Here is a 24,706-nt window from a genome sequence, read left to right as displayed (position 1 = left end):
TTCGGGTGTGGCTTATTTATCTGAAGGCTGGTTCTTTGGGCCTTATTATTTTTTTTCGCACCTTTCAGCCAGCCAGCCATGACGACTTCGCTCAATGGACCTTCAAATTTCGCAGACGATGGCTCAGCTGTAATTGCTCGCCAGATTGAGGTACAGCATAGTCGATTGGCATCCGAAACACAGAACAAGATCGCCGCCTGCACCGACATTTATGAAATTGACCGTACGGTCAGTATTATCAAGGAGCGTGGATTCAAAAGAGTAAGTTTATAGGATTATAGAGATGTCTTTTGCCATCCTAATGTCTTGGAAGCGAAATGTCCAACGTATGTAGAGCTTTTTTGTTACAAAGGCTGACCCCAATCTTGATCTCTAAAAAAACATAGATCGCACTACAATTTCCAGATGAACTTTTACCAGATTCTGGATTAGTAGCGCAATTAATCCGAGAACAGACGGGTAGTGACATTTATGTACTTGCAGACACCTCATATGGAAGGTGAGGAGACATAGGCTCTTTTATTTCATCTGAGCAAACAAACATATAAAAGAATAGCCCTGATTTAGATTTATTGGTCAGTTATACCTGTTTCATTGACTTTTTATTTTTTTTAAATATCTGTAAACGGTAGCTGTTGTGTGGACGAAGTAGCAGCACAGCATGTTTCAGCTGACGCAATCATTCATTATGGACGTTCCTGCCAGAGCCCGTAAGTTGATGACTTTAGATCCTCAAACATGAGATCATTGAAACAAACGCACTGTGTCCTGATGTATTAATATTAAAAAATATCTGGTGTCGATGGTCTTGGTTCTGTTAAACCCTTTTTTTGCTGAATAGAAGCTCTCGCCTTCCCGTCATCTATGTGTTTGGAAAACAGCCTGTGGATGTGCAGAAATGTGCTTCAGTATTCAGCGAGCTGTTTGGTCGAGATAAGTCAAAAAAGGTCCTACTGATGTATGATGTGGTTTACGCACATTGTATTGGTAAGAACAGACCATCAATTAGCTTTGCAGCTTGCTATTCTAAAAGGAGAGAAAAAAAAAGTGGTTGAACATATGGTTTTTTTTTTTTTTTTTTTTTTTATCTTAACGTACTGAGATAGATGATCTCCTGAAATTACTGGAAAGAAACATGGAGTATAGCAACATTGTTAGATCTAGAGTTGAAACCGAGTCCAACCTTGAATATGTCCTATCGAGTCAAATCGTTGATCATAAGTCCAGGAGCGGATGCTGTCAGCAGAACGAAGTTCGTTCCAATCAAAGTGATGAGGGTCCATGTACTCCAAGCGCCGAGAAATCATCTTCATACTGCCAAAATAGATCGAACATATCCCCTCCATCAGTATGCAATAATTCATCACGTCAGGAAGCTACATCCATTATAATGTCTCAGCAACGACAACAAAAGAATAGGGTGCCAAACGATTACATGGAGGATGGAAGCAGTGATAAAAATGATCAGACCAAACGGAGACGATTTGGGAGGACGTATGAACTCCCTGGAGATGATAAGGTTGAAGACTATGCCCTTTTCTATGTAGGAAACGAAAGCCCCACGCTTTCCAATATCATGATGACCCATAGTGCATGCGATGTTTATTCTTTCAACCCTATGGAAAATGAAGGGCGATTAGAATCAGCAATGATCAACAGGTCTCTGATGCGCCGATACTTTTTAGTTCAGAAGGCTAGGGATGCAGATGTCATTGGTATCGCTGTTGGAACTTTAGGCGTTGGTATGTTTTGACAGGATACCTAACATATTCATGTTTTTTGGAGAATTGACTCATGACGTATATTATTTGAAATGCCTTTTGATAATGATATAGTGTATTAACCCTTGTTCACGACATCTCTAAAATATACTAGCCTCATACATGACCATGATACAGCACTTGAAGACATTGATTGAGTCGAAGGGTAAAAAAGCCTACACGTTTGTGATGGGCAAGCTTAATGTGGCCAAGATGGCGAATTTCATGGAAATTGATTGCTTTGTCTATGTGGCATGTCCCGAGAATAGCTTAATAGACAGCAAAGAGTTTTATCGCCCCATTGTCACACCTTTTGAGCTTGAGATTGCACTTAGTAAATCCCTAGATTGGACTGGGAAATATATCACGGATTTTCAGCAACTGCTACCTGAGGATGGGCAAGTTGGTGTAGACAAGATCAAGCTTTCTCAAGCTCAGCTCGATGCTGCTTCTGATCGCGAGGATGATCAAGATGGTGACAGTCCGTCCGATCGTGCAAGTGATGAAGATGAAATACCACATTTTTCACTCGTAACAGGCCAGCTTAAGAAAAGTAAGAAGTTTACGTCCAATAGGGAAGACTCGAAAGAGCTTGCAGCCTTGCTTGAAGGATCGAAAGACTTGACTGTTAGGGATAAGAATACGAGTGTAGCGTCACTAATGTCAAGCGCTGCAGGGGAATATCTTCGGTCAAGGCAATTCAAGGGCCTAGAAGTCAAGCTGGGTGAGACATCAGTTGAGTTTGCTACGGAAGGGCGCGCAGGCATTGCTAGGGGTTACAACTCAGAGTCTGGATATAATAATCGCGAAAAAGAAGCGTACTAGCCTAGATTAAAGTTTGTCTGCATCATTTTTTAAAAAAGGAATCACCTCATCAATACAGGGCTCTGTATCTTGAGATTTAAGATATTCATTAATACATTCTACATTTCACTGGGATTAACTGCCTATCTTGGGCCTCTCCTCATTTTGGTTTATTTTGCCTTGAAGTGAGGACAGAATCTTTTACTCGTAATTCAATCAACAGTTCTCAATTGAATTGCAGCAACAATAACTACAATAAGACAGGATGTCAGCGCCTCGCTATTCTTCAGTTTCGGTTTCAAGCATGCTGTCGTAACTAAGTTTAGGTCACCAGCTCCAAGGTTTATATTCTTGAACACTATGTCAAATAGTTTTGCGAATGACTGTATGAGCTATGCTAAGACCGTAGATAAGATGGGGTAAGCGTATTAAAAAACTGTGTCAAGAATTCGCCTTTTATATATATTGCAGATGTATATATATGCCACACTCATCCTTTGTTGATGTTGAGATCAAGGTTGAAGACAATATCAATCAATCTTCAAAGATTCAAACGACTGAGATGTAAAATGTAAAATTCTTTCTAGAAAGTAGCTAGAGAGGGGAATAGTTAAGACATGGAGCTTTCCTATATTTACTGAGTAAATATTACTTGTTCGCCCATAACGAACATGCGCCCCGTTAGTTTATAAATATCACTGTTTTATGTTTGCGAGAAGGACGTGCACGGATAGGATCTGCATAAATTTCGATGTTTAGACATGTACGCACAGAATATTAAGAGTTTGGAGTCTAAATTGCTGCGGGATTTGGATCGCATGGACTTTGCACTGCGGAAAGACTGTCTTTTTCTTTTTGTGTGGCGATTATAAAATGGCGAGCAGCTTTTTTTTTTTTTTCCTAATTGTCATTCGCATTCTGAAAAAAAAGTTAAACAAATATCATCCAATTTATCCCCACCTCCTTTATTCCCTAATTACTGTTATCACCATGACTGTTACCGCAAAGACCTTCATTGCCCGGTTGCCTACAGGCGTCAAGCTTGATAATGACGTCCAAGATTTTCTTGCATCGATCATTGATGGACAATCTTTTGCCTCAGTGGAAACCCTTCGCGAAGAGACCGAGCATTTCCTTGTCGATGCTGGACTTGAGGAAGCTGATTTGTCCTTGTTTTACAACGGATTTCATGAACTGCTTACGGAGAACAAATCAGACGGAACAAAACATACACCTAACACCCTTGTCAAACTAAATTCGTCTCTTGAAGATCTCTCTATGAAAGACAAAGATCGAGGAAGTACTGGAAACAGTAGCGAATCAGATGATAAGCGGCAGCAATCTGAGTCAAGATCACCTAAAAAGAGTTTCAAGGCAAAACCTGTCAAAATGACAAAAGCCGCCAAGAAGCTTGCTGCAAAGGCAGGATCAACTTCTCCAGCAGCAGGAAGTGCGGCCGCTTCAGCTACTGCTACGCCAGTCCTTAATGAAGATGCATTTTCGGGCAAGGATGCTATCGTTGAGGCATTTTCTCAGCAATCACGATTCCATGAGGAAACGCTAGAAACACTTTCGAAGGAGGTGGATCTCAAACAAGTCAATATTAATATTGGTGAGAAGCCCCTACTTAAGGATACACGCCTCTGGTTTAAGTCTGGAACAAGATATGGATTAATTGGACGGAATGGTACGGGGAAGTCAACCCTGCTCAAGGCAATTGGATACGGACAGCTGATTGGGTTTCCGTTGAATCTCAGGACGCTCTACATCGAACAATTGCCTTCAGAGACTCCGGAGAACCAGACTGTTATTGAGACAGTGCTTAAGGCGGACACAGAGCGGATCCTATTGATGTCTGAATCTAAGTTGCTGCAGCAGTCTATCAATAAGTACCCGAAGCAACTGGTTAAATGCATCAAGAAGTTGGAATGGGAGCGAATTAAAGTCAAGTTGGCTGCCCAACATAAGCTTGCCATACGAAGGAGTGGTAAGCGTGGAGCAGAGGCACGTGAGGAGCTCTTAATCGTTGAGGCGCAAGAAAAGGCTGCGCAGGAGGCGTTCGAAGCGGTCCCAATTGAAGGAGTTGAGCCTCCTCTAGACATCTTGAACCAGGCTCACGAGATGCTCGAATCCGTCTATAACAAGCTTCAGCAGATCGAGGCTGATTCTGCAGAAGCGAGAGCACGTGAATTGCTTCGAGGTCTTGGCTTCACGCCAGAGAGCCAGGATTTACCAATTAAACAGTTCTCAGGAGGCTGGAGAATGAGGATTGCGCTTGCGCAGGCCCTCTTTTTGAAACCAAACCTTCTATTACTCGACGAACCTACTAAGTATGTGCTTTTCTTTTCCTTTTAATTTTCGTATATTGCGTGTTTTTGCTTTCATAAGTGTTTAATACGAATTTGGGTTATCTATTTAGTCACTTGGACTTGCCTGCGATAATATGGCTACAAAATTATCTACTAGAGAACTTGGACGAAGATCAAACAGTGGTGGTAGTTTCGCACGATCGTAACTTTTTGAACGCCGTCACGGAGGAAATTATTCGACTGCGCGATTACCAGTTATCTTACTTTCCAGGCAACTATGACGAATATGAGATGAAAATGGAAGATAAAGCCAAGATGAAGGACAGGATTGTGGCAGCTCTAGAGCAGAAGCGCAAGCATGTTCAGGAAACGATCAACAAGCAGCGGTCCATCATGAATAAAACAGGAGATGAAAAGCGTGGCGCTGTTATTGCATCACGGCAAAAGGTATTTTTTGCGAAGTTGTTTGTTTGCATGAATGTCATTGACCATACGACATCTGAAAAGTTTGGTTTACTGACTGCTTTTAATTATAAAAAAAAAAAAAAAAAAAAAAAAAGAAACTCGAACGGCTTGCGGGTTACAACAAGACAGAGAGTGGAAAACGATTTAAACAATCTTACCATGCTGGATTCCATCATAATATGGGGCTACTTATTGAACGGGATGTGCCGGAGCCTCCGGTAACAATCCCTCTGCCGATACCCAAGGAGCTTCGTGGCAACCCCACGACCTTGTTATCTCTCAACAACGTAACTTTTTCCTATCCCGGAGCTACTACCCGAAAGTCTGGTCCCGTGGTCCAGAATATCAATCTTTCTCTTCATCAATATTCTCGAATTGCGCTCCTTGGACCAAACGGGTGTGGAAAATCTACTATCATCTCATTACTTGCTGGGGATTTAACACCTACCTCAGGGACAGTGGAACGGTTCTCTTCATTGGTCAATATCGGATACTTCTCTCAGCACAATGTAGATAAACTGGATGGATACACTGCCAAGTCAGCAACACAGTACCTTATGGATACTTTTCCTGATGACTATAAGAACCCGGAGATGGCACGGAAATATCTTGGATCATTCGGTGTTGCAGGCCAGATTGCGCTATTGCCCATGTCCTCATTATCGGGTGGTCAAAAAGCACGAGTTGCCTTGGCTATTTGTGTTCAAGGGGGACCACAAGTTCTGTTGCTGGATGAAATCACAAATCATTTAGACATGGCGACGATTGAAGGATTGATTGTGGCGCTCAAATCGTTTGCAGGAGCTGTTGTACTGGTATCTCATGATGCCTACTTTGTGAAGTCTGTTTGTGAAGAGGATGAAGATGACGAGTTTTTCGACGATGAGGAGGACCAAGCTTTAAATGAGGAGGAAGCCGGGGTCGTGTACCGTGTTAAGGGTGGAAAATTGATCAAGATGGAAGGAGGTGTGGATGAATATGTCAGAAAGGTTGTTGCAGAAAATAAGAAGGGTATGCGTGCTGGAACCGGAAGGCCAATCTAAAGCGGCGACTTTTATTTCTTGGTTTGACAACATTTTGCACTTGTATACAATCATAATTTGTACAGTACACTTACATCTCTGCATTGTTTTCTATATAAATTTAATTATGGAATAAAGTCGATTTGCAGTTGATTCCAAAGATATGAAGTCCTCATAGTTGGGCAACCTTTCTACAGCCCTACTTGATTGAATGAGCAGTAGTCGTCTATAAGAAGAAGTTGACGACAACAATCAAATACCATCAAAACAAGTGATAAGGAGTTCCTTTCTGGGCCGAAAACACACTTTGATAATTTTTATTGTTTCTTGCTTGTCTGGCTTTGATGTGAAAGCATTCTGGCCTGCCCCATTGTTATTGTTTTTGGTACTGCATTTCAATAATGCAGAGTGGCTAACTACAACAAGGTCTGTCGTAAAGGGATCATTGATCTTATCTTATCCTTTCTTTTTTCTAATGTTTATTGTTTTATTGTTGTTACAATTGTTACTGTTGTTTGGTCTTGTGCTGGTCATATCCAGGGGTTTCATTCATCCTCTTGAGATTTGTTGTTTGCATCGATTGCTTGGCTGGTATGAATCTTATCACTCACTTGTCCTTTTATATCCATAGTCTTAGCTTTAATAAACCAACTTTTATGACCTAGACACAGTATCCATCCAAGTTATTTTTTTTTATCCTCTAGTTTAAGCCTAAGCAGTGTTACATCAGGAACAACTCTGTTTTGTATGCATTACGTTGCTTTGTTTATCTGAGCCTGTTTTCATTGTTGTAGACCCCCTGCTTTCCTGCCTGTGTTCAGATACAGATCCGTTACGACATTGATCCATCATTGACTTTTCTACTGAGAACTTTGCGCGCATTTTATTCTTTCTCGAAGTCCACTCTCTTTCTTTACTGTCCATTTTAGTTAATGTGTTTGTCCCTGAATAATCGCCTTTAAAATTCACACCGAATTTCTTAATTGTCACTCCTTCTCTCTTCTCTCTCTTTTTAAACCTCTGTTTCCTCATTCTTAACATCATTTATTAATATACCACATCATCACGCCACAAAAGTCCGCGGACTCGAATATTCACCCCCCCCTTCCCCCTCCCCCATCTTTGCCTCATACCACTACCTACACACAGACTTTTTTTATCTATCTCTCTCTCTTTCTATCTATCTATCTATTTATCATTTTATCTATTTCATTGGCAAGAAAGCTTTAGATTGTGCCATCTGTATTTTTCCTTTCACGATGGAACACGGACTTCCAGTTGTCTGCACTGTCAGAGTGATCTACGCCTTCACGGCAAAAGAGGAAGGCGACCTTACTATAAACAAAGGTAATGTCATTACATCTCATTTCCAATGACATGCATTCGGCCAAATTGGATGAACTTGTACTTTATATATTGGTTGTTACTAATAATTAATTAAATAAAATGATTCTACGTGAATAGGTGACATTATCAAGGTGCATGACAATGGTAAGACAAACGCCGAAGCGTGGGATCCTTCTCTGCTCATTAGTGCATAGATTTAATGCAAATATGACATAACAGTCTAACACTGCTAATTCTTTTAAATTGTTGCAGATGGTGGATGGTGGAAAGGCACTCTTCTTCCCGACGGTATTTATGGCAACTTCCCCTCCAACTTTGTTGAAGTCATGTAAGTCTATCAATTTAACGTTTTTGGATGCGAACAGATTGCATGCTGTATGCTGTTATCATTACTTTTTTATTTTTTATTTTTTATTTTTAATATTCTGATTATCTAACTTCTCGAGCTCTACTCATCACAGTAGCACAAATGACGATGATTCAGAAAGAAGTTCGCCCCGCTCACAACCCCAAAGCTATCGGCGACAACACTCGCGTCAAAGTTCTGTTGATAGCTCAAAGTTTACAAAGCGCAAACCTGTCAATACAATGTTGAGCAATACGAATGGTACAAATAAGACAGGGCTAACCAGCAGTAGTGCCTCACATTTACCTTATTCTGGATCTACTAATGCATCTAGTATTTCTCTCGGCGGTATGTAGATATCAGCACCCTTGGGTTGTTGCCTTAGGTTCACCATAAGATTCAAAAAAAATAGTCTGCAGTAAGTGGCTAATCTCAAGCATTTTGAATACAAATAGCTACATCCAGAAAGAACCCACAAGCAATCATTGGTGACTCGGGTCTATGCACAACTCTGCCAGGGGCATTTCCAATTGCATCAGACACTGAGAAAGAGCCATATCTTGATTCTCCAGGGATTCAGAGTGATGCAGACTATCATTTAGAGTACACTTCAAACCAACGAAGAAACAGTACTAGCTCTGCGTTAATGGATCCATCAAGTCCTGTTCATACGACGACGTATGCTGCAGCTGAGAGCGCGGTTAGGCAAGTATCGAACCGCTATTCAATGCCTAATTTAACGGATGATACAAGAACGCAGCAACGACATCATCCACAACATCGTTCAAGAGACTTCACTCGGCCTGCGTCTGCCATGTACCTCCAAGAGTCTGACATGGGAAATAAGAACTCTTCAAGTATATGGCGTGGTAATTCATCCGGTGTCAGCCTTGCCGCATATAGCGATTATGGTGACTTCCAAAACCAGGAACTTCAGGATGATCAGGATTATTCAGAAGAACAGCACCATGTTGAATCTGAAATATTACCTACGCAACAATACGATTCATTTGCCGGAGCACCCGTGCAAGGACATACCAACGAGAGCCTTCGATACCGACCAAGCTATAGGCACAGTGGTGTATCCACCGGTTCAGCTCCGTTTGATTATGCTCCACAACAACATCAACAACAGCAGCAGAGTATTTACTCAACCAATTTATCAGAATTATCTCTGGAAAATCTCGCTAAGCATAATCGCTCCCAAGGAGCATTGGATAAACCCAAGTCTCAAGGAACGTATGGCGGCGGTCATCGGCGTAATTTGAGTCAGGTTAGTTTAAAGCCCGAGGGAAGTGCCGCATTTAATCCCTACGATCATCAAGCACAAATGTATCAAGCAGAGCACCAGTCAACATTCCCAGTGTCAGCGCGCCGCTCGTCTTTGCCACGGGCCCCAAGCATTGTGATCCCGCAACCGAAAGCACGGCCCCACTCGGCTTATGCTCTTTCTGCCCCGTTTCAATTTTCCCCTACAGAGAGTTCGCCGTCAAGTTATAGTGCAGCTCAAATGCATCAGCTATCAAGGTCACCTTCATCCTCTGCTACAGCGGACTCGAAAGGGACTGCAGAGACTCTATCGAGTGGAGGTACGGCTATGTCTGGAGCTTCCGCTATTGGGACAAGGGACGTCAGGCGGAAGAGTGAAACAGCCCGGATGCCTCAGAGTAATTTAATGACTGCATCAAACTTCGCTACGAGGAGGTTTTCAGTCGATGCCAAGGATCCCCTGACCTCTGCTTCAGTAGTGGGAGTATCTGGGACAGGGGAGTCAGCCGCTGGAGATAAAGCAATGGATGATGCATCAATGTCTGAAAATCTTGAGTCTTTAGGCGCCTACACCGCTAAGAAACCCAAAGCGTCACTAATGCGTGCGTTCAAGCAGATCCTTAATCCCAAAAAAGTTGCCGAAAAGGACGCAATTCGTAATAAGAATGAGCATTTTGCCTGGATTGAGATGCAAAAGAGCTTGAAGCGGGTTCACTCTCCAGAACCAGGCAAGGAGGATACCCAATTTTTCGCTGATGAGGATAGTGCTCAAGAGAATCAAGATCCATTCGAAATAGTGAAGCGGTGCCAGCCGATGAGAGATAGCCCTCCTGTTCCTGGTGGCATCACTTCAAACAACGCTCTCGAGCTTGGACCTAGTACGTTTACTCAGATTGACAAAGTTGCCAGGAATGTGAACCAGCGTGGGCCACATATGACGCCACAACTCTTGTCGCAAAAGTACCTGACACGCCCCTATTCCAAGTCTCCATTATCCAAACTACGTGTCTTATTTATCTGGGTTAGTGAAAACATTAAGCTTGAGGGTGGTCCTGGTCGAGATGTCTCTGGTGGACGATACAAGTTGGGGCCAGCAGATGAGCATATGGCGGCCTTGAATACCATGGCAAATAGCAATGGTATTGCTGCAAGTGGCTCGCATGTCCTGCGTTCCGGTGCTATGGCACCACTTCCAGCGGTGTTCATGGAAGGCGTGGACGACTACGTGCGTGGATTTCTTCAAGAAGACATGCCAGAGCTCGCTCAGGATGTATTGACAAGCAGAACATGCAAGACAGGAGAGGGTTTTGCAAATCTATTTGCAGAAATGGCGCTGGCTGCAGGTATTGAGGATGTGGGTGTTGTGAAGGGTTATATCAAAGGTCCTATGGATGTTTTTTCCAAAGATATCCCAGCGGCCAACCATGCATGGAATGTGATCCGTATTGATGGCACCTATCGATTTATTGACTGCTGCCTTGCATCTCCAACTCATCCAGCCCATTATCCTAATAAGCCTCAGACAGCTTCATCGTTCTACTTCCTAACTTCCCCAACTGAATTGGTTTTGACTCATTTCCCCATGTTTTTGAGCTATCAATACATCAGTCCATCGATCCCGCCACAGGTATTTCTGCAGCTCCCTTTTGTGAGGCCTGCCTTTTTTGAATTCGGATTGAGTCTTCCGGATTTCAAACGTCGGACAAGGCTGGAAATCAAAGACGATGAGACTGTTGAAGTCTTTATCCGGATTGATGGTGGAGGTCCTTCGAGCTCTACAGCGCTAAGCACGGGTGGAGGGCATGTCGCAAGGCTATTTGGGGGGGACTGCTTAGGTAAAGGTTGTGGAGAAGGCATTGAGCTACGAGCTGAGGTGGAAGCCATGAATTCGGAAGGCAAACTCATTAGAAAACGTGCTCTTGCACAGATTGTGATCTGGAATCCTTATCAGCATCGCAGTAGCCATAAGTCCACACAGCCGCAGAAACAACAACTTCCGCGGAGTCAGATACCTGTGCCACAAGCTGGATCAGCGCCTTCAACGATTAGCGCTGCCAGTGGTGCACGTCTAGCAGCATCGATTGCAGCAGCTAGCAATAAGTTGTATCAGCCACACCATTGCACAGGTATTAGGATCGCCAAGATCAAAGCTGTTCTTCCCCCTGAAACTGTTGAATGTCCTGGCGGAGTCAGGAAGGGAGTTATCCATATTTTTGCAGGGCGCAAAGTGGACCATGTAAGTGGCAGTTAGTGGTCTGTTCTAAGAAGTCCAATTTTAAGCGTGTGATCTAATATTGCCTCAATTCAATTGTTTTTTTCCCCTAGGCGCCAAGTAATGCTACTCCGTATGCACTAGCACTCACCCTCCCTATTCATCACATTGGAACTATTCCGAAAACTCCACTCAACTTTGTAGTTCCACACTTTTCGCCTTATGAATTTTATGTAAAGTCTCCACAGACAGAGTTCCTCTATTCCCCACACACCTACAAATTCTGTATCCTTTCCCTAGCTGCTCAGGCACAGGCTTCGGTTGCATCAGCTAATGCGATGGCGCTCACAGAAACGGAGGCTAGCCTGGGGTCATGTACTGGAAGTACCAATGGCTCGAATCTTCCTATTGCAGCTACTGGTGGAGCAACTGCAGCTTCTTCCAAGACTGCGGGAGGTAGCGTCGGATCATCCGCAGTAGCCCCTGTCAACAATAAACCTCAAAGGCAGCCAACATTCAGAGCAAGAAGCAGTCCAAATGCGCAAAGTTTAGGTCTATCTGGTTCACGCAATATGACGCCGTCGTCAAAGGCTTCCACAGGAACAACCACAACTGCATCTCATACGGTTAACTCGGGCTCGTTGCGAGGCTCCAAGAACTATGCGTCTGTGCTGAACGCTATCAATAATCCAACAGCTGGAACTCTTATCCCAAGGCCAGAGCGTCTTGTCCTGAGAACTCAGACAAACAAAGTTTACAAACTTGTGTATAACCCAGTGAGACATTGCCATGAAGCCCAAATTGATATTAAAGAGCGTGGTGTTTGGGAATGCGTGCGTATGGACGATGGAGGCAAGAATCGTGTGGGACGAGAGGGCAGTGGCGGCGTGGTAATTGCATCTTGGAAATGCGTTTAAACTAGAATGCTCATATCCTATCCAAAAAGACGGAATAAACCTTTCCACACTCTAAAACTAGTATATGAAGGCGTTTAAGTTCTATTCATCAAGGAATATCCTCGGGTTGTTCCTGAATATTGAGCTACACGGGATAAATTTTAGTAGCTCTAAGTAGTGTACTGAACAAACGAACTTGGAATAAATTTTTATTATTATTTACTTAAACATCGGTAAATTTCCAGTAAAAATCGGTAAGTATATACTTACTGAAATTTACTTTTTTTTTTTTTTACTGATGTGAATGTTTATCATACAAATTTCAGTAAGTACTTACCGAGTTTTACTTCAAGTTAAGTAGTCGCCTATCCTTTCAGAATACATTGTTGTCCTGAAGTGGACACTTTATTTGCTTTCTGTTGAGGACACGGCAGGTTAAAACTGGATGGCTTTCCATGAACATATCGGCTATCCGCAAACATTTCGGCTATCCGCTTCAAAACATCACAAGCACTTCAGGATCAATCTTACCTTTACTGATGTTTCTACCATGATAATCATGCTAAGCCTTGACTTGGTTAGCGGAGTCTTTATCCGAGAAGGAGCACGATTTGCAATATGATGTGAAATTAATACCAATGACTATTTGGTGGTACCCCAGTTAACTTTCAGAATAGACCTCATTTTGAGATTGAAAACCTTCTCTCCGTATCAATGCTGTTTTTTATCGCTAAAATCCTCGGTTGTCCTCAAGATCTCGGGATAAAGTATCTCCTATAGCTCTATGCGCATCTATGCCTATTCGGATGCGCGCCGTCGCCAAGGTAATGACGTTGACAGATTAAGCAGTATCTCCATCTCCTGATTGGCATTTTTTTCTTTCACTTTCTTTTCCTCCAACTTTCTGCTCTTCTAGGTTATCCCACCATTCTGTCTCTTAGTTCTCTTCCTAATGTTGTTCTTCCTTCCAGGCAGAAAGACTTTTATGCAATCTTCAATGTTACTCAGAAAAGTATAAAGCGAGTCACGTGCATCATCCAGCGCTTCTCCTTACTTTTGTCTTTTACCTTTCTGTAAATCTCTCTGTTGTCCAAATTGTGTAAAGAAAAACTATTGTCCAAATCAATCGTAAACAGCATTATGTCTCACTTCAAAAATGCCACCAGCGAATTCAAGAAGCGCCTAGCTGATCAGCCCGTCATCAGACGTGCAGTAGTTACACCATTACTAGCACAGGATGATGGACCTATCTACACAGGTTCTAATGCCAATCCTAACAATAACGGATTACAAGTGTTCAAGTCAAGCAAGAAGAGGAAGGCGGAAGGTGCATATGAGAGCGATGAACTACCAATCATTGGAATATTACCCTTTTTTTCTCTCCAGTAATACTGATTTGATGCATTTTCTTTTAATAGTATATTCTCAACCACAAGAAACTGGGGCGGGAAACCATATAAATAGTTTACTCCTCAATGCGATCAATTTCTTAAAAGTACTTTTGAGTATTTTTTTTAATGAAATTACGGATTGTTCTGGCTTCATAGTGATAAATGCTAATGCTGACTATTTTTTTATTTCCATATGTTAATAGACATCAGATGAGCCACAATCTGTAGAGGATTTGAAACGTAAAGGAAATATTGACCTGGAGACAAAACCAAGACTGTATGAGTTGCTCAAATCGAATGAGAAAGTAGCATATGATGAAGTCAATAATACATTTGTATACAAGGTACGTTGCTATTATGCTTCGTATCCCAATAGCTGCTGAGCGCGAGAGCAAATTATCTGACAGATAATACCATGATACATTAGCCAACGTATCAGATCAAAAGCAAGGAGGATCTTCTTGCAATGCTCGAAAAAAGGAAAAATGAAGGAGGTATGGACTACAAGGAGCTCAAGGACTCGTATTCCAAACTGCCACAGGCAGTTCAGGAACTCGCTAGTGAAGGACGCATCTTGGTGGTAAAGAATAAGGATGGGCAGCCAAGGGTACTTTTTTGGAACGATCAACGCTATAATACAGCTATGGATCCAGGTATAGTTATATGATCAACAACTCATTTTTGTAACAGAATGTTCAAGTGCTGAGTACTTGAGGATGTAGCAAGGAGTGGTGTAGCAAGTGGCTAAACACATCCACTTTTTGCATTCACCCTCCTTGATCCACCTCTGTTTGCCTTCCTTTATTTCTTTACTCCCTGCTTCCTTTATCCTCCTAATTATCCTTTACAGAGTTTCGAGAAATTTGGCACCGCTTGCGAATTCCGGACGAGATTGATCTGCCTAAGGAATTGGAGAAGGCTGGTTTGACTCATATGCAAGTGTTTGATAAGAAGGGACCAGGTGAAGTTCCAAAACGCAAGCAAGTGCGTAGGAATCGAAAAATGAAGATTACTAATACACATATGAAGGGTCTGGATCTCACTAAAGATTTCGTAATTCAAAAGTAACAAGGGTAAATAAAGAGCAAGAACAAACGAAAACGGGAGCTTTTTTCATTTTAACGTCATGTCATGCCCTGAGACAGCGAGAAAAATTGAATAGATAATAATAATAATAACAATATTTTTTTTTTTTTTTTTTTTTTTTTTTTAATTTTCTTTATTTCAAATACTCTTTCACTGTTTGCATAAGCTACAGCTTTTCTCAATTGATATTTTTTTTATTATTTTTTTTTAAAGGATTATTTATACTACATTTAATATGAACTTGAGTTTCCAGTGGATCGGAGTTTTGATGCTACCATTTCTCGCATTTCATTGATAATCTTGTTGTCTTTTTTGATTTTCTCCTCTTGATTGAACATCATGAGGGCTCGCTTCTCTTCTGCACTGATAACTTGGTTTTCCTTTCGAACACGCACAGCGTTCATGCGTTGATGTCTATTTTTTTTTAAAAAAAAATTAAATGTTAAAATCTGTCAATACTGACATGTCATAAACATGTATTTGTGTGATATTTTGAAAAGCTAAATAGTTCACGTACCGACTGCCACTCATTACAAATCCTGCGCTCTCATAATTCTGGATTTGTTCGCTTTCCAGGCCAATTTCTCCACGACGAGGAATACGTTTGCCTTCTTGCACATAGGCTGCCATCGCAGTACCTTCACCAGCCCTAAGCGCTCCGCCGTAACTACGCTCGTTCATCTTAATATCATTCAATTGCAAAGGCATAGGACCAACCTCTTGATCATCCTCTGGTAACTCCACTTTTTTTTCAACCCACATATCGTCAGGATATTCATTATCACCATACGCTGTTGCCACAGATACTTTGGATGGATCAATATCACTACGTGAATGTGCAGAGGTGGACGAGCCACGACGGTCGGCCGATTGGGAAGGGATTTGTTCCATTGAATCTGCCTTGGTAGGGCTTGAACTACGTCTCCTCGAAGAACGTCTGCTACTCCTGTGGCTCTTGTGACGAGATCGGCTCGATTTTCTATGTTTTCTCGATTTAGACGATTTATGGCGTCGCTTACGATCCGAATCAGAAGCCTCAGTTCCTGAGTCACTATCAGAGTCTTTAATAAATACAATTGCGAATAGTTGTTAGTGACTAGGACTTTTTTTTTTTTATTAAAATAATGTCGTCAAGGTTAGGTTCATAAGCCATACATGATCTCTTAGACTTTGATTTAGACGGCGTTTTCTTTTTAATTTCTCTGTCTGGCGATGGTGATCTGTTACGAAGCTCGTCCTCAGTAGGCGAAGGTGCCCAGATCGAAAAGTTGATCGCTAGTCGTTGCTCTCGGCGGCTGATTCAACAAAAGCAAGAAATGATTATTTATCATGACTCTATTGATCATTACATTGTACCCAATAAGTCCTTCCAACTTTTAGATTTTTCAATTAACTTACCTGTTGGAGTATTCAGGTAGCATGTTCTGTGGTCTTCGTCCCCTTCTGTAAGGCTCATCACGGCGTCTCTCATCCCTAGAGTCATATCCGTGATCATTACTTCTATCGTGTTGGTCTCGGCCTCTTAGATCTTCCTGATTTCTGTCTCGCGGTTGGTAGTTGTCATAACTTGGACTTCGTCTCGTCCTGCGCCTCTCCGGCTCATAATGAGAATATAAACCTCTGCTGTTCCTTCCACGATGAGGCGATCTTGATTGAGACCGAAATGTACTGCGTTGGTAATCTCTTCGTCCGTCATCATGCTCGTCATCAGCCTCGATCCTTCTATAGTCTGCATTATTAAAATTTCTATCCTGATTACTATCGCCATTACGCTGCCTACTTGAACTTTCATGTCGATACCGACCTAAGCTCCTGTCACGGCGATCTGTACTTGGATTTCGTCTAGAGCCTCGCCGTTCTTTCTGCATCTCTTGTTTTTGAGTTCCTCCTGATTTAGGCTCCTCTCGGTTGCTATGGCCGTTTTCAGTGTCACGCTGAGTTTTGGCATTTAAAAGCATATTCCGCAAAGTGTCGGCTTGCGTTGTTGGCGAAAGTGAACGTCTGCGTTCGACTACTGTAGAGGATTCAAGTGACATGAAGGATCTTTGAAATGTTGGTTACTATACTAGAAAGTGATTGATGGATGGACCGCCCAGAAAATGAAAGGGAGTTGAAAAAAGAGCCAAGCAGCAAATACGATTTTTATTTTAGTGACAAGTAACAAACAAATCAGTGGTTGATTTAGAATGCGGTGGATAGCACTTTTACATCTCGCTCTATCTGCTAATATTGTGTGCTATTGTCTCTAATACCGACACAACCGCTCCTCGACGCAAACCTTTCGCGAAATTTAGACAACCCATTACTGCAGCTCGCTTTTGTTCCTTATTCCAATTCGGTGCCTCATTAATTTGCCAAAGAAGATTGATAATGGTTCCTTCGTTATAGCCTATAATAATAATATGTAGTGATTAGGACACATCTCAATCAATCTGTTTACCTCAAACATGGGATTAAATCAGTACATACCTTTAGGTCCCTTCTTGAGTTGTGCGACAATTTTATTTTTGATTTCGGCTGGTGTCTTTTGAAAACTAATGTGCTCTTGTTGTAACGATAAGACCTGCTCCTGTGCTACAACATATTCTTTGTCCAGGTTGCGAGCTTCCATAGAGCAAGGGTCATTCAATTCAAAGGTTGAAGAAGTGATTACTGGAGCGGAAGTTGAAGGAACAGGTTTTCCTTGCCTTGGACTGATTGATGCATCGTCCAACACCATACTTTCCAACGGACTTCGCATAAGTGCCAAGGAAGCCTCTGCCGATACATTCCCCTCCAATGATACAGGAATAGTGACCGTTTCAGAGCTGTGAATATTATTCTCAGCTGAAGGTGAATAGAGAATAGGCACTGGCGTAAGATTTTGGGAGGACTTCGACAAGTTGCTCTCAGCATCTGTGGCAAGAGAAATGTGTTCCGACTCACTGTCGCCATGCATTGAAAGATCATATGATGTTGGTCGTACTGGAAGCATTTCAGTGGTAGTTTGGGGCTCAGTACGTTCTGGGATCGTATGTGGTATGGACTGCAGCTCTAACGATGCTGTTGGATCATATACAAGACCTTCGAACACTGGTTTGGCGACTTCATCAGTATGTTCTGGATTTCCTTCGCGCTCCTGCCGATTGTCAACCCTTTCGTGCTTTAAATGATTGGCTGTTACTCCATCTTTACTCTGATACAGACTATCCGATTGAGAGTCAACAATGTCATTTAAGGTCATGGGTATAATCGGTGGTGGAATCAAGTCTTGTGCGTGCTGAAGCTCCTCCATTTCCTCATCATCATCATCCAGACCCATGCCTCCTGGCATCGGCGTATCGGCACGAAGGCGCGCTGTTTCGTCTTCGCCATCAAGCTCCATTTCATCAGAATTGAACATAGCCCTCCTGAAATCATCATCATCCTCATCTTCGTCCTCTCCATCATGCATAACCATATGTAACCCAAGCCCTTCTGTAGAATCCACAATAGACTGAACTTTTCCAGAGCCATGTTGAATCATGATGTTCAGCAATGGCATGGCTGTTTTCCCGCTAGGAGCCCCAAATGATACCACAAGAGTCTTAGTCGACGTCGATCGATCACTCCGGGCCAAACTCGGGACTTTCTCAATTGGAAAATGTGAGGGTGATACAGAACGTCGTCGTGGTCTCCTCTTCCTACCTAGGATTGATGACCATGACGAGCCACCTGAACTGCTATTGGTTGACAATGATTGACCAGCAGCAGATGCTTCATCTTCTTCATCAATTGAAACCTTTTTATCTTGTTTGTAGGGATTACCAAACATTGTCCGCTGCAATGACTTGACTGACTCCTCATCTCGGAACGGATCCCGAAGAGTTTCTTGCTGGATCTTTTGCATACGATCTTGATAAATCCCCATATCAGCGATTGGTAATGAATGAAGATCATCAGAATCCACAATAGAATCCAGTTTCAAAGCCGCGGTTCGCATGACACCCGACGTTGATCTTGATGCAGATGGTATCAAAGAATGGGAAGTTTCTGATGCATATGCCAATGTGGTAGAGATAGAAGTAATTTGGAGATCTCTAAAAAATGCACGTTTCATATCATCAAGTACAGGGATCAGCTCAGAACGAGGGACATCGAATGCATTGCCACAAAGCGTCTTCTTCTTAGGACCCACAGCATCAACAGGAGCTATTGCTTCTATGGTCAGAAATCTGTCCAGTTCAGCTTTGGCCTAGGAAAAAATAAAAATAAAAATAGACAACACATGAGCCTTGGGTGACTACGCATGGGTTTATCAAAAATCATGAAGCTCTTGTGATTTACCTGTATCTTGTTTTTGCCAAGGATCTTGAGAACTGCCTGGCTCATCATGCCTTGGTCAGGTTGTATGACATTGAAAAGACCTATCCGCTTGAGAGCGTTTCTTAAGGGCTGCAGTAACATCGACAATATTGTGAGTGATGTGCATCCTATATGAATTAAAATAATGGCATTTGAATGATTCTTACTGAATAGTAGTATGAAGGCGTATGGCTAAGGTATTCCGCAAAATCTCGAAGCCATTCAGCCGTCGGTGTCCGGCTCGGTATGGAGTTCAAATTTACTATCATTGATTCATTATTTCATGTGAGATTGATACTCAGGGAGCTGCTGAATAAAGAAAAGTAGCAATCAATGCAAACCACAATGTAAACCTTAGCGATGTCGTTATACCAAGTAATGTAAAAAGCGCAGGGTAATTATAGGCGACCACTGTTAAAGTCACAGCATTCTTGCTAGTATTTGCTTTTAGGAACCCAAAAGGGAATCCAAATCCCTCAGTTTTATAGCTATTCTTGATATAAACCTAATATAAAAAGGAAAAAAAGAAAAGTAAGATTATATTAATATACAGCAAATCTCAAAATGAAGATATTAGCAAATTATATGCATACTGGCCAACATGTCCCTGGGGATCGTGTGAGGAGTTCCTGAGTCATTGGACATGGAGCAACAACGTATTTGTCGTATGGAAAACCATCCGGTATATCAATACACTTTTCCTCCTTGGTGTGGTAGTGAATAGTAGGTTGCGCATTACGTGTTGGGATCCGCTGGGCATCGATCTCTGGCCAGAAAGGCTCTGGAATCGGAAAAAAGCCCGGGTGACGCGATTGAGGATTAAGCCAGGAGGGATTCACATAAATTAGCTGGTGGTGATTGGCCGTATTGGGTCTTCGTGGATCCACTATTAAGATGTATATATGAGAATCGTGTGGTCAGCAGCAGCACAGCGTATGTAGCAAAGATGTTTTCTTTCGGGGTTTAATCTTACCTATTAAATCCTCAAAGTTCACCACAACACCATATATATGAAGGACAGCCTGTGGAGAGTATTGAGTTGGGGGGATTTTGCTCATCCCTAGCATGCAATCCATGGCTTGAAGCATGTGCCGGAGTGTCCGCACACGATAACTTGTCCCTAGAGAATATGCCGCCGTTGAATATTAGAGTCAGTAACAAAGGTACATAACGCTGAAGATGTCCAAGAGCAAGTTTCCTGTTGATTGCATTTATGCATATTCTTGTCTATTTTCAGAATAGAACTGGCTTTGCTGATAAAGGACAATAACTTGCACAATCATACCACCCATTACTGTGCTTAAAATGCTGAGCTGCGGGTCCACCGTTTCAGTGTTGGGTTCCAAAAAAACTGTATACAATCTTTGGTCCCATCGAAAAGGCTCATGATAGTAATCAACCCCAGCTGTCGTGATTCCTGGAATATTGAGCTATTATGAGGTAGATAATCAAAACGGGGGTTAATACATCCTTCAAAAACAGCTCAGATGCTATACATACTGACAGTCGGTATGATCAATCATCCGCAAAATACACTGTACTCTATCTAATGTCCCCGAGGCTGAGGATTGCTTTCCGCCGTCTGTGAACCATAAGATAATTGTGGGCTCAATGGTGCCAGGGAATCGACCCTATTAATTGAAAATTAGAAAGTCGTCTTTTTTTAATTCATCATGGGAAAAACGCGGGGTTTGCATTGCATGCACATTTGCTTACACTCTGAATGGCTTACACTTCCTGGCGTATCTATTCCATGGTAGATGCGATAGACATTGAGCAAATCAAATATCGTCGAAAGAGACGATCCTGGATTGGAGATGTCGTTGGCTTTCAGCACTTTGAGTTCTTTGATCAGGTGTGATAAAGGGTCCTTCAATGATGACTATTTTGAGTCGTAAAGCTTATAATCAGCACACACAGCAGATGAGGCGGCATAACTTGATGATAACGTGCCTACTATGTCCATATCTACCTTCACACATCCAGGGCCTTCTTCGTATGTGACCAACATGAATTTATCGTTATGTTTCTCAGCGGATTTTACTTGTGGTAGATGCTACATAAAGCACTCATGGTGTCATTAGTAGGGACGTTGGAGGACTACGAAAAGAAATAATCAGTGAAAGGCGGAACAATTATGGACGCAAGCAATGACAAAATGTCAATGTTAACTCATCTGTCATGCTTCCTTTACTTTAACGAGATGTTCAATACCAGACTTGGTACATTCCAACGCTGACATTCCGCTCGAGAACTTTTGGTTCATCGACGCACTCGTGTCGACCAAGAACACCACAATCATGATGTTTGATAGCTGCACTGCTGGCAGACAAAAGAACAAAAGGATGGCCCTTGATTGCATTGATGCAACAGCATGCAATAAGTAGATCACATAAGCCACCTAGCGACCGCACCAAGCGTTTTTTTTTTTTTTTTTTTTTTTTTTTTTAGCATTATTATGGTCAATAACAGCACATTATCACCATGGCGACTGAACAGAGAACCTATAAAAGACTGAAAGAAACCCGACGTCTGGCCAAAAAGGTTGCGCCGGAAAAGTCATTCGAATCTGAGTCAGAAGATGAAGAGATTGAATGGATTGGGGAACCACTCAATAAAGAGACATTCTTGCGTAGAAAGCCTATCGATAGGGATAAAAACCATAGCATTGCCGACAGTCATAGTAGTGGGCTAGAGCGGATCCCTTTGAGGAGGGCTACTCGCGGTTCTGGTTTTTCTAATATCCCATATTATGGCGGGTTTAAGAAAGGTCGTACGACCTATTTCCTTGGTGACACTGTCCTTCTCCGAAATAAACAATACTCGGGAAAATATGAGTATCCCCATGTGGCACAGATACTGGAACTGTGGGAGACTGAGGATGGAGGGCTCGAGGGTAATTTTCGGTGGTTTCATCAGGCTGAAGATATCGCCAGATTGAGGAAACATCAGCGCAAAGGAAATTTCCCACAACAACTTGAGAAGGGTGAAATTGTGTATTCTCTTGATGATGACAAGAATGAGATCAGTACTGTCATTGCGAAGTGTCAGGTGCTAAACGAACGTGATTGGCAGCAGCGTCTCGGCCAGGAACAGGCGAAAGTTCAAGATCATGAGGAGAGCATGGTGTGGTTTTGCAGAGGCCTGGTCAAAAGAATGACAGGATATCACACTATGGATTGGATGGGCAATAATGAAATGATGGCTCTAAAAGAGGAGAGTGTAGCGCAAGTGAATAAAACACCCTCTAATGATTTTTCGAAAACCAAGCAAATGCCTCGAAAGGTCATCAAATCATCCTCAAAACATAAGATGGGCACTATTAAAATAGACAGTGCCTCAGAGGAAGATTCAAATGAATATCAAGCAGTAAGTCTGTTATATAGCAAGCACTTTGGCCACGAGTTCTAACAAAATGAGGCACCGCTAATCTCTTTGCATTCCCAAAATTAGAATGCCAGTGATGAACAGAGCAACGAGAGTGAGAGCGAGAATGATAATTCTAGAATGAAGAGGAAGAGAGGCCCTGCCAAGAAAAAGGCCGCAACTGTAGCGAACGTGCGAAAATCCGCTATCATCTCTGTCTCTTCAAAACATACTGGGTATGGAAAAATGCGTAGGATACAAATGCGATCAAATTATGATGAAGTCTCTTCTTAATCTTTAAGTTTGTTTGCGATTCAGGTCCTCAACACCTCAAGTGCCAACAACCCACAGATCGATTTCAACTATCGTACCAAAGACTGATTTTGAGTTTGCGCGCAATCGCTTGCATGTAAAAGCCGTCCCCGATTCACTGCCTTGCCGAGAGGATGAATTCATGGAAATTCAGGAGCATTTGGAGAGTGCGCTTGAAGAAGGAACAGGCAGTTGCATTTGTAAGAAGATCAAGGAAGGTTTCGATTGTCTACATGTGAAGCGTTAACAAATCTAAGCTTACATTTTTTCCGCTTATCAATGTTTTCCATTAGATATCTCTGGAGTACCTGGGACTGGAAAGACAGCCACGGTACTTGAGGTTATTCGATCATTACAGGCGAAAGCTGATATAGGAGTAATGTATTTTTTTTTTCTTGAAAACCCATGTAGTCATTAATGAACATATGGGTCACTGTCACTCTACTTTTATTGATTTAAAACAAATGGTGATGAACAATAGGAAATATCACCATTCCAATTTGTTGAGATCAATGGAATGAAGGTTACGGAGCCATCGTATGCATATGTACTCTTGTGGATGGCATTATCAAATCAAAAAGTCACTGCAAACCATGCACTGCAGTTACTGGAAAAACAGTTCAGTACTCCGGGGCCTAGGAGATTACCATGGTATATAGAACAGAGTCCGGTAATTTCTTGGTAAAACCCTGTCATAGTGGGATTCAGACTGCGGCAAATGTTTTAACGTGGTTTATTGTGTAATAGCGTTGTATTGATGGACGAACTAGACCTGTTGGTCACTTCCAAACAAACCGTTATGTATAACTTTTTCGAATGGCCAAACTGGCAGCACTCCAGATTGATTGTAGTGGCTGTCGCAAATACAATGGACCTGCCAGAGCGCATGCTCTCCAACAAAGTGTCTAGTCGCTTGGGTAAATTACGATTCTGATCAGAACGCAAGACAATGATGTCGCAAAGCCACTCTAACCTGTTTTTTGATGAATAGGTCTTACTAGAATTAATTTTCAGCCCTACACTTATCAGCAGCTTGTTACAATTGTCGAGTCAAGATTGGAAGGCATTCGGGCGTTTAAAAAGGAGGCAATCGAGTTTGCTGCACGTAAGGTTGGCGCTGTTTCGGGAGACGCTCGCCGTGCTCTTGATATATGCAGGTAGAGCGCAATGTCATTATTCAACCAAGTACGAAAAGCTTTACCTTCATCCTGCATTTAGCTAAAGTTCTTCGCCATGGCCAACAATAGGCGCGCTGTGGAGATTGTGGAGAATAATGCACAGAAATTAGAAGAGCAGCGACGAAGGACATCTCAAAAGAATCCTTTCTTAGACTTAGGACCTGCTCCGAAACCAGAGCAGGTGACAATCCGTATAGTGGATCAAGCTATCAAGGAAATGTTTGCGTCGCCGAATGTCCGTCTTATCCAAACAGCTTCCTTGCATCAAAAACTATTTCTTGTAGCTTTGACCCTAAGGCTCCGGCGTCTTGGCTTGGCAGAAGTAGAGTTCTCAGAAATCGCACACGCACACCTGCAAATGTGTCGGCTTTATAACCTTGAGCTTCCTATGTTGAGCGACCTCTCAGCTATTTGCGCGAGCTTAGGATCTTCCAGGTGTCTGCTTGTTGAGTCTGGGAAACAGGATATTCATCAGCGCGTTCGACTTAGTGTCAGTGAAGAAGATGTAATGATGGCGTTGAAAACCGATCCGCTCTTCAAACGAGCCTTAAATACCCTATCCTCTTAGCATTATATTTGAAGGTGTAACTACTACTCAGTAAAATGTGGTTTCAAATGAT

General features: G+C 42.3%; 8 protein-coding genes across 8 annotated transcripts; 5 read left to right on the top strand and 3 right to left on the bottom strand.

Moving 5' to 3' along the window:
- Nucleotides 1-71: 71 nt before the first annotated feature.
- BCR41DRAFT_364040 (putative diphthamide synthesis protein-domain-containing protein) lies at nucleotides 72-2,694 on the top strand. Its single transcript, XM_022025988.1, has 6 exons — nucleotides 72-261; nucleotides 387-499; nucleotides 633-710; nucleotides 842-987; nucleotides 1,107-1,742; nucleotides 1,876-2,694. The coding sequence occupies exons 1-6, from the start codon at nucleotides 79-81 to the stop codon at nucleotides 2,583-2,585; spliced, it is 1,866 nt and encodes a 621-aa protein (XP_021875855.1). The 5' UTR covers nucleotides 72-78; the 3' UTR covers nucleotides 2,586-2,694.
- Nucleotides 2,695-3,953: 1,259 nt separating this feature from the next.
- On the top strand, nucleotides 3,954-6,381 carry BCR41DRAFT_314248 (P-loop containing nucleoside triphosphate hydrolase protein; the record flags this gene model as incomplete). The annotated part of the gene is made up of 3 exons (XM_022021170.1): nucleotides 3,954-4,894; nucleotides 4,984-5,320; nucleotides 5,434-6,381. The coding sequence occupies 3 exons, from the start codon at nucleotides 3,954-3,956 to the stop codon at nucleotides 6,379-6,381; spliced, it is 2,226 nt and encodes a 741-aa protein (XP_021875854.1).
- Nucleotides 6,382-7,242: 861 nt separating this feature from the next.
- BCR41DRAFT_217928 (hypothetical protein) lies at nucleotides 7,243-10,633 on the top strand. Its single transcript, XM_022019991.1, has 6 exons — nucleotides 7,243-7,707; nucleotides 7,825-7,851; nucleotides 7,960-8,035; nucleotides 8,169-8,401; nucleotides 8,509-10,200; nucleotides 10,308-10,633. Exons 1-6 carry the CDS (start codon nucleotides 7,620-7,622, stop codon nucleotides 10,346-10,348), a joined length of 2,157 nt encoding a protein of 718 aa, XP_021875853.1. The 5' UTR covers nucleotides 7,243-7,619; the 3' UTR covers nucleotides 10,349-10,633.
- A 2,718-nt stretch (nucleotides 10,634-13,351) lies between these two features.
- Nucleotides 13,352-14,911, top strand: BCR41DRAFT_364034 (hypothetical protein). The gene is made up of 5 exons (XM_022025987.1): nucleotides 13,352-13,757; nucleotides 13,849-13,925; nucleotides 14,025-14,165; nucleotides 14,249-14,474; nucleotides 14,672-14,911. The coding sequence occupies exons 1-5, from the start codon at nucleotides 13,571-13,573 to the stop codon at nucleotides 14,887-14,889; spliced, it is 849 nt and encodes a 282-aa protein (XP_021875852.1). The 5' UTR covers nucleotides 13,352-13,570; the 3' UTR covers nucleotides 14,890-14,911.
- Nucleotides 14,912-15,137: 226 nt separating this feature from the next.
- BCR41DRAFT_314218 (ras-induced vulval development antagonist-domain-containing protein) lies at nucleotides 15,138-15,669 on the bottom strand (the record flags this gene model as incomplete). The annotated part of the gene is made up of 2 exons (XM_022021169.1): nucleotides 15,138-15,321; nucleotides 15,425-15,669. 2 exons carry the CDS (start codon nucleotides 15,667-15,669, stop codon nucleotides 15,138-15,140), a joined length of 429 nt encoding a protein of 142 aa, XP_021875851.1.
- Nucleotides 15,670-16,167: 498 nt separating this feature from the next.
- Nucleotides 16,168-17,354, bottom strand: BCR41DRAFT_217890 (hypothetical protein). The gene has a single exon (XM_022019990.1). The coding sequence runs from the start codon at nucleotides 16,941-16,943 to the stop codon at nucleotides 16,302-16,304; it is 642 nt and encodes a 213-aa protein (XP_021875850.1). The 5' UTR covers nucleotides 16,944-17,354; the 3' UTR covers nucleotides 16,168-16,301.
- On the bottom strand, nucleotides 17,099-21,317 carry BCR41DRAFT_364030 (hypothetical protein). Its single transcript, XM_022025986.1, has 11 exons — nucleotides 21,203-21,317; nucleotides 20,963-21,112; nucleotides 20,772-20,861; nucleotides 20,516-20,660; nucleotides 20,204-20,350; nucleotides 19,824-20,116; nucleotides 19,603-19,735; nucleotides 19,398-19,492; nucleotides 19,213-19,320; nucleotides 17,377-19,120; nucleotides 17,099-17,296 (listed from the first exon to the last, which is right to left on the bottom strand). Exons 1-11 carry the CDS (start codon nucleotides 21,239-21,241, stop codon nucleotides 17,124-17,126), a joined length of 3,117 nt encoding a protein of 1,038 aa, XP_021875849.1. The 5' UTR covers nucleotides 21,242-21,317; the 3' UTR covers nucleotides 17,099-17,123.
- Nucleotides 21,318-21,695: 378 nt separating this feature from the next.
- On the top strand, nucleotides 21,696-24,668 carry BCR41DRAFT_364028 (P-loop containing nucleoside triphosphate hydrolase protein). Its single transcript, XM_022025985.1, has 8 exons — nucleotides 21,696-22,599; nucleotides 22,684-22,832; nucleotides 22,915-23,108; nucleotides 23,202-23,284; nucleotides 23,390-23,559; nucleotides 23,656-23,825; nucleotides 23,900-24,065; nucleotides 24,156-24,668. Exons 1-8 carry the CDS (start codon nucleotides 21,715-21,717, stop codon nucleotides 24,652-24,654), a joined length of 2,316 nt encoding a protein of 771 aa, XP_021875848.1. The 5' UTR covers nucleotides 21,696-21,714; the 3' UTR covers nucleotides 24,655-24,668.
- Nucleotides 24,669-24,706: the final 38 nt, after the last annotated feature.

Source organism: Lobosporangium transversale (assembly GCF_002105155.1).
Source record: "Lobosporangium transversale strain NRRL 3116 chromosome Unknown BCR41scaffold_68, whole genome shotgun sequence".
Classification (NCBI taxonomy): domain Eukaryota; kingdom Fungi; phylum Mortierellomycota; class Mortierellomycetes; order Mortierellales; family Mortierellaceae; genus Lobosporangium; species Lobosporangium transversale.
This window is presented reverse-complemented; position numbering and strand designations above follow the sequence as displayed.

Excerpts from the sequence above, each read along its gene's own strand:
- BCR41DRAFT_217890 (XM_022019990.1), bottom strand. The coding sequence starts at position 16,943 with ATGTCACTTGAATCCTCTACAGTAGTCGAACGCAGACGTTCACTTTCG.
- BCR41DRAFT_364028 (XM_022025985.1), top strand. The coding sequence starts at position 21,715 with ATGGCGACTGAACAGAGAACCTATAAAAGACTGAAAGAAACCCGACGT. Across the intron at positions 23,109-23,201 it reads AGGAACAGGCAGTTGCATTT|ATATCTCTGGAGTACCTGGG; the intron begins GTAAGAAGATCA and ends GTTTTCCATTAG. Across the intron at positions 23,560-23,655 it reads GGGCCTAGGAGATTACCATG|CGTTGTATTGATGGACGAAC; the intron begins GTATATAGAACA and ends ATTGTGTAATAG.
- BCR41DRAFT_364040 (XM_022025988.1), top strand. The coding sequence starts at position 79 with ATGACGACTTCGCTCAATGGACCTTCAAATTTCGCAGACGATGGCTCA. Across the intron at positions 500-632 it reads GCAGACACCTCATATGGAAG|CTGTTGTGTGGACGAAGTAG; the intron begins GTGAGGAGACAT and ends TGTAAACGGTAG. Across the intron at positions 1,743-1,875 it reads TGTTGGAACTTTAGGCGTTG|CCTCATACATGACCATGATA; the intron begins GTATGTTTTGAC and ends AAAATATACTAG.
- BCR41DRAFT_217928 (XM_022019991.1), top strand. The coding sequence starts at position 7,620 with ATGGAACACGGACTTCCAGTTGTCTGCACTGTCAGAGTGATCTACGCC. Across the intron at positions 7,852-7,959 it reads TATCAAGGTGCATGACAATG|ATGGTGGATGGTGGAAAGGC; the intron begins GTAAGACAAACG and ends AAATTGTTGCAG. Across the intron at positions 8,036-8,168 it reads TCCAACTTTGTTGAAGTCAT|TAGCACAAATGACGATGATT; the intron begins GTAAGTCTATCA and ends TACTCATCACAG.
- BCR41DRAFT_364030 (XM_022025986.1), bottom strand. The coding sequence starts at position 21,241 with ATGTTGGTCACATACGAAGAAGGCCCTGGATGTGTGAAG. Across the intron at positions 19,736-19,823 it reads CCCCAGGGACATGTTGGCCA|GTTTATATCAAGAATAGCTA; the intron begins GTATGCATATAA and ends TTTTTATATTAG. Across the intron at positions 19,493-19,602 it reads TGCGCTTTTTACATTACTTG|TAAATTTGAACTCCATACCG; the intron begins GTATAACGACAT and ends AATCAATGATAG.
- BCR41DRAFT_364034 (XM_022025987.1), top strand. The coding sequence starts at position 13,571 with ATGTCTCACTTCAAAAATGCCACCAGCGAATTCAAGAAGCGCCTAGCT. Across the intron at positions 13,926-14,024 it reads ATGCGATCAATTTCTTAAAA|ACATCAGATGAGCCACAATC; the intron begins GTACTTTTGAGT and ends ATATGTTAATAG. Across the intron at positions 14,475-14,671 it reads TAATACAGCTATGGATCCAG|AGTTTCGAGAAATTTGGCAC; the intron begins GTATAGTTATAT and ends TATCCTTTACAG.